The sequence below is a fragment of the Strix aluco genome, chromosome 2 (assembly GCF_031877795.1).
Source record: "Strix aluco isolate bStrAlu1 chromosome 2, bStrAlu1.hap1, whole genome shotgun sequence".
Classification (NCBI taxonomy): Eukaryota; Metazoa; Chordata; class Aves; order Strigiformes; family Strigidae; genus Strix; species Strix aluco.
Genome location: NC_133932.1, coordinates 1244215 through 1250632, shown reverse-complemented (window position 1 = coordinate 1250632; position 6418 = coordinate 1244215). Strand labels below are relative to the sequence as shown.

General features: G+C 41.9%; 1 protein-coding gene across 1 annotated transcript; it reads left to right on the top strand.

Moving 5' to 3' along the window:
* The first annotated feature begins 1486 nt into the window (after positions 1 to 1486).
* On the top strand, positions 1487 to 5246 carry LOC141920084 (lymphotactin-like). The gene is made up of 3 exons (XM_074816767.1): positions 1487 to 1634; positions 4196 to 4313; positions 5039 to 5246. The coding sequence occupies exons 1-3, from the start codon at positions 1487 to 1489 to the stop codon at positions 5142 to 5144; spliced, it is 372 nt and encodes a 123-aa protein (XP_074672868.1). The 3' UTR covers positions 5145 to 5246.
* Positions 5247 to 6418: the final 1172 nt, after the last annotated feature.

Below are 6418 nucleotides of genomic sequence, written 5' to 3'. Positions count from 1 at the left end.
GCCATTACAGTGTAGGAGTCAAGTATTTGAGCTCAGTTCTTAGCCTGAACTTAATTTGCCTGAGGAATCTTAGGGAATTGACTTCCACATGCTGCATTTCCCCATGCAAAGCTATTTACGTTGATGTTATCAAGAATTTGGAAAACGAAGTAACCAGCTGAGGCGAGGCCTGGAGGTAAGAGCAGGGGAATCTTCAGACTCACACGAATGGACTCTTGCTCCAGGCTTTGCACTGACAGCTGTTCTACACCACTGCCTTACAATACCAGGCATCAGGCAGCCTGGGGCTTACCTAGTCACACCAGGCCCACCTGGGTCTCCATGGGCCTAGCAAATCATGGCTCTTTCTACTGGGCACAGAAGTGCTCCCGGGTGTAAAGCACGAGAGATTTCTGCTCAGAGGCTCTGGGCGATGATGCCAGCTCAGGTGTTGCTTTGTGTGTGGCTTGGAGGTCCACAGCTTGCTCAAAAAATATTTGCAGGCCCAAAACCACTAGCATGTAGCCACGGTGTCCAGTAACTCAGACCACCTTACCACGATATAGAAAGGACACCTAAAACTGGGTAATAGGACTAGCACAGACTGCAAAAAAGGACAATTTTGATAGAGGCACAACTGGAACAAGTTGACAGACCTGTTGTCAACACCATGCTTACATGGAAGTGCAATGAACTTTTTTCTTCTTTCCTATAAATTGTGCCTCTCTGCCTGGTTACTTTCTTGGGGTCCATTCTTTACACTAGAAAGACCACACCACACACACACACACACCCCAAAACAAAACAAAAAACCACACTCAAAGCCAAAAAACTTTATAAACTCTTATTCCTCTTTGAAGTCACTGTATTTTAGGTTATGCCTGACAAGCTGAAGGGCTAGTGGATCTGGCTCTGTATGTACAAGTGCATTTGCTCTTCCCTCTCCCAGCACACAGTGGTATCAGCTTTCGCCATATCAAATCACAGAGAAAACAGAAGAGTTTTGACAAGCTCCACCACACATAGGAAATAGGAGTGATACCCCTCCAAAGCTACGTGTTAAAATGACCAACTATCTACAGCCACTATGGAAAAAGCCAAAAGGCGTTCCTGTTTGCATCAGCCTTTAGCTCACAGTTCCCCTTTTAGGTGGTCCACTGGTCAAAGAGGCAACTCTGAATGTTACTCTGTGCCTCTGCGGTGTGGCTCAGCTATGGCTCTCTAAATTGAGGTGTGAGAGGACAGGAGCATTTAATAAAGGTTTCCACTACAGAGTAAGAGCTCTCACTTCTTGCAGCTTGAAATAAACCCCACTCACTACACAGAAGCAAGTGCAACCACAGCAGGGTTTGAGCAGGAAAAGCCTTCACAGGGGGGCTAGTGAAGGACGGGTGGGGGAAAGGAGGTGGTTTTCTGTCACCAGAAAACAGTACTGCCACTCAATTTTTCCACTTATAGTCAACCCCCCCATGACGCCCCAAAAGTGAACGCAAGAACTGACCACTGAATGACAATATATAAACTCTGTGAAAGAGGGCTGACAACAGCCACTTTCTTCTCTGCCGTGACAAAGAAGCCACCAGCAATGAAAGTCCACGCTGCAGCTATCCTCGTCATCTTCTGGCTTGGCGTCTTCACCGAGCACACGGTGAAAGGTAAGTTTACAACCCAGGAGGAAGGCAGGAATTGCTCCACATTGCACCAGTGGTCTGGTGAGAGGGATTCATTCTCAGCCAGAGCTGATTCATGAGATAAAACTTGCAAGAAATCCAGATCAGGACCGCAAGAAAGGCAGCTTTATAGGAGATTTCATCTGATGTCCTGTTAGTTAGTGGTTGGCTTCTGCCTTAATGCAAGGAGAGTTTCTTGCCTTAGAAAAGATCTTCTGTGCAATATTCTCTCTCTTAAAATCATGAAATCTTGAAGGCACAATGTCTTTTAATCTCACTGATGCCATATAACAATGAGTTCTATAGGTTAATAACATTTTATGAAAAATATTATTTGAATAAGATGTACTTTTTTCTTTTTCCAGATATACTTTTATTTATATTTTTGTTACATCATTTTGTATTTGTCTTTCACTAACTATATAGCCTTAATTCCTCTTATGTCCCTATTTTAAATAGTTCTTCCAGTTCTGTATCACATATTGCCTATTTGCTTGTTTCTAGCCAAATATTTTGGTACAGACAGGCAAACCATGAACAAAAAGTGCAAAGGAGAGCAGTGGATTTATACAATGTCTTCTCTCTCTTCCTGATTTAACACAATTTAACATCTTGTTTGAGACCATTTATGAGCAGTGAGATGAACCATGTTTATTAGTCATGCTTTAAATAAGTTTGTCTACAGTGACTTTTGGATTAGGCCACATGTATCAGGCGCAAACATGAGCATACACACACATAAGCACATGCCTTCTTATACACAGATTCACACAAACAAGTGCATAAAAATCACAGAAAACACTCATATGCAAGATATACAAACCCACAGAAACATGCAAAGAGGAACACGCAGAAAAGGCATCTTCACAAAACCACACCAAAACCAAACTGAGAACTGCTAAGCGTTCTCAAGACTATGTAGCTACACAGTGAGTATATTGACCTAGTGCCCCTAGCGCTAGACCTTACTACATTCTCATACACTGAGTACCACTACTGCTGTTCATCTCGGCAACATGTGGCCTCGTATCACAGACTGTCAGTTCGTAATGTCATTCTCTAGCTTGTATAATTTGCCATAAATATCACCAAGTCTGAAAAAGTACACTGAGGTGGTCTGCAAGGGATAGAAAAAGGATTAGAAAGAAAAAAAAAAAAAAAAACAAAACCAGAAAAAAGGGTAGTTACAGGTGCAGAGCAGTTTGGTTTTGTTCCCAGGCTTAGAGAAGCTGTGCTGGTATTCCCTGCATGCACTCCCTGGAGACAGTTAAGTAGTAGAGAGAATATTTCCAGGACTAGTAAGGATTGCTTGACTACTTTGAGCTCTTTAATGCCATGTTTTGAAAATCAGTCTGAGTGAGGCAGTAAGATACATATTTGCAATGAATCATCAAAAAATACATCGCATTACTCGTGACTAAAGAGCGATCAGAAGACACATTCCTTCAGGCAAACAAAATCTCAGGAATTAGCAACTCTGCCACTACTGGTGCGCTGGCTATGCAACAGCTTCTCTAACGGCTGATGTGTGTTTGCCTCAGCTATTCCAGTTATTTAAAACAAAGAAAAGCTCACAGATAATGAGATTATGTGAAGAGGGTGTCATATTTAGCAACTTGTACCTGAACAGCTCTTGGACTTTTCTCAAGCCAGTTTCTCTATAAATTCTTTAAAAAGAAACCTCAGAATACAGCAGTGTTCTGTTTGTTTCCCTCGCGCCTTCCCAAACCTGTCTTGGATGGGTGGGAGAAAACCAGAAACTAGCAAGCAGAGGCTTCCAGTAATGTATACATATACTCCATCTCACTTGAGTGAGCTCCGATTTTTAGTTATCATCATGTAAGGTAACAACCGCCCCGAGAATTCTACACTGATACCACAATCCTCTTAATAATCACCAGCGCGTTTCCCTGAAATATACGCAGGCGTTGGAGGAAGGAGGGTTAAGTAGCACTCCATTGCCTATGAAACCAGACATATAGCAAGAACGTGCAAGTACTTAGTCTTCTGGCAGATATACCTCCCTTTCTCTCAACAATTTTTTTTTAATGCTAGTTTTGGATGTCCAGTGTCAGACAAGTAGCCTTGCTTTCCTGTCCTTTGCTTGGAAAGCAGGGGGAATTACTCATCCACATTCAGATGGCATTTGGAAATCCACCCACTAAAGGTGCTGGTTTTAAGCCCTAGTCCATATGGACCCTTATTTGCAGATGATACAGACCTAATTATGAATGATGCCAAATACCTTTTCTGCTATGGAAGTAGTGACCCCCTAGAAGCAGAATGATTGTACAATTGTTCAGGAGAATGGGTGAAGATTAATATCTTAACTGAAATAGCAGTAACACTTTAGAGATGGTAGGATGTATCACAAAAAATACCTCAAGCTCTCTTGTATAACTGGTATTGTGGCTGTACATCATGAGACACTCGTGTTCTAACCATAGCTGGAAATCTGCTGGAATTCATAATTTATTAAGTAATTATGGCTAAATATGAATATAGTATTGACTGCCTTTGTAATTTATCTATTTTTCCCCTTCTAGGGAGCATTGGAAGTCAGTCCATGAGCAGATTAAAGTGTGTAAATCTGCCTACACAGCAACTGCACATCCGAAATCTTGTCAGCTATGAAAAGAGGCAAGGTCCAGTAAACGCCATCATGTAAGTATCCAGTGCACAGTTCACCTTCAGATTCATCTGTGCAAACACTCTACCATTGAAAAGAGAAAGGGGATCATCGTGGCCCAACCCACTAAATCTGGCCAGTTCAGGTCACCCATCCAGTTCCCCCATGAAGCAGTCACCTGGCAGCTGAGGGAGTGAGGGGAGAGGGGTGGCCCTCAGAAAGCTGGGAGATGCATGTTGCTTACAAACGCTAGCAGAAATCTCACTGAACAGCCAGATCTTTTGTGCCCAGAAATTGGGGAAAAATCTCAGCAAGGGGTCAGGGTGGAGCAGTCAGAAGGCCAGTGCACTGAATTGAGCCAAGGGGAAAGATCATGTGGAAGAGTTTGGGGTAACTTGGCTCCTGCTAGGAGCTGTGTTCGGTCTTTTGATCTCACAAGCATGCATTTTATCAAATCTGGGATCTGCTCCTGGGAGGTAAATGTGCATCATCATTTCATATAAAATCTCAAAGGTATGTTTCTTTTTTCAAATGTCAGTATATATGCACATGACCACGTATGTTACATACATACCTATGCCATAAAGAGGGGACAAACGTTGGTAACTGCTGTTATTCCAACTAACAACTACAAACTCTGGCATATGATATGGTTTTACCACATTGCTCCTCATGTTCTGCATAAAACCCAAGAACAGTAAACCTGGGTTTGGAGACTGGGATTTAATGGCCATCTGGTTTTCTTTCTTTCCTCCTACAGATTTATGACCACAAGAGGTATCAAGGTCTGTGTAAATTCTAATCAGGAATGGGTGCAGACTGCCATAAAGAAAATAGACCAAAAACGTGCCACCAAAGGCAACTGAATGGAATCATCATCAGTGCTACACATAACAGGAAAGAAAGCCTTAGTATCTGCTTTTAATTCCTACTAGATAATGGCAATAAAATCTCTGAGCAAACACGAACTCACCAGAATCTGTTCATCACTGGTTGAACGTCTGCTGACTTCTTCGTTTTATAGCTGGACTCTGTTCCACTGATTATTTTCTGAAATGCTTGCTAGTATTTATTTACAACTGAATGTACGTCTTCTCATCCTTGCTGTCCTGACCAGTATGGCATTTTCAGGGTGAATGGCAGATAGTTTCACATACCGTAGGGAAGAAGATGACCTCCCACAGAGCCGGAGGAGTACAGACCTCCATCCTGACGGAGGTCAGAATGTTCTGCACCGAGCGCTGGGTTTGAGAAGGTGCTATATAATTTCATGGTTACTCATGCCTATATAATCTATAAATTAACTAATGTCATGCTTCAGGCTATCACCTGATCAGTGCAATATTCAGAAGATCAGCCTTGGGGCTTTTATTTTTATATGCAGTATTGAAGTATCAGCTCAGTCCATGATGATGTATGGATACTCTCACCAAGGGATGACCTGGAGTAATTCAGTGTAACTCTATGAATGTAACCCTCCCTATTCAACTTGTACTGGGGAAGTCATCCTACACACTGACTTCTGTGAAGTTACTTCAGTTTCACCCTCACGTGAGACAAACCTGAAACAATTGCTTTACTTTTTCCTTTGCTTTTCTCTGAATAAGTAAGAACAGACCATGTCTGGAATCTGTATTTCACAAACTCATAGGAACTCCCTGCCTTAGAGAACTATGTATATGTAAGTGTCTTATAATTTAAAAATTGATAAATTCTATTAACAAAAAGTTTTAAATTTTAATAAAATTACTATAAACTTGGAATCAAACGGTATGTTTGTCTTCTTGTATGTAATGCAGATGGAGACTGTTGAAATGGGTACCAAGATGAAAGCACAAATCTGAGAACTTTTGGGCAAGCCAGCTGAAGCTGACACTACTGCCAACTCATGACTCAGACTGTTCAAAAGCAACCTGATTCTGAGCTTTCTACACCATATTTCATCTGTAAAGCCCGTATTTCAGACAGTGCCTCTTCAAAAGTTCAGGTACTTAAAAGTCAGGCTCCATACAACGCTAGGATGATCCTCACATTATTAGAAGTGAACACAAAAGAGCTCTGGGCAGAGAGAGAAAAAACTGGCATGTGAGGAGCTTGAGGGGTGGAGGAGAGCTATAGGCAGAGGCACTCCAGGAATAAA

What these genes read in the sequence shown, in the direction of transcription:
- LOC141920084 (XM_074816767.1), top strand. Translation starts at nt 1,487, where the DNA reads ATGACAATATATAAACTCTGTGAAAGAGGGCTGACAACAGCCACTTTC. An exon ending in CACCGAGCACACGGTGAAAG is followed by an intron (nt 1,635 to 4,195) that starts GTAAGTTTACAA and finishes TTCCCCTTCTAG; the next exon opens with GGAGCATTGGAAGTCAGTCC. An exon ending in GGTCCAGTAAACGCCATCAT is followed by an intron (nt 4,314 to 5,038) that starts GTAAGTATCCAG and finishes TTCCTCCTACAG; the next exon opens with ATTTATGACCACAAGAGGTA.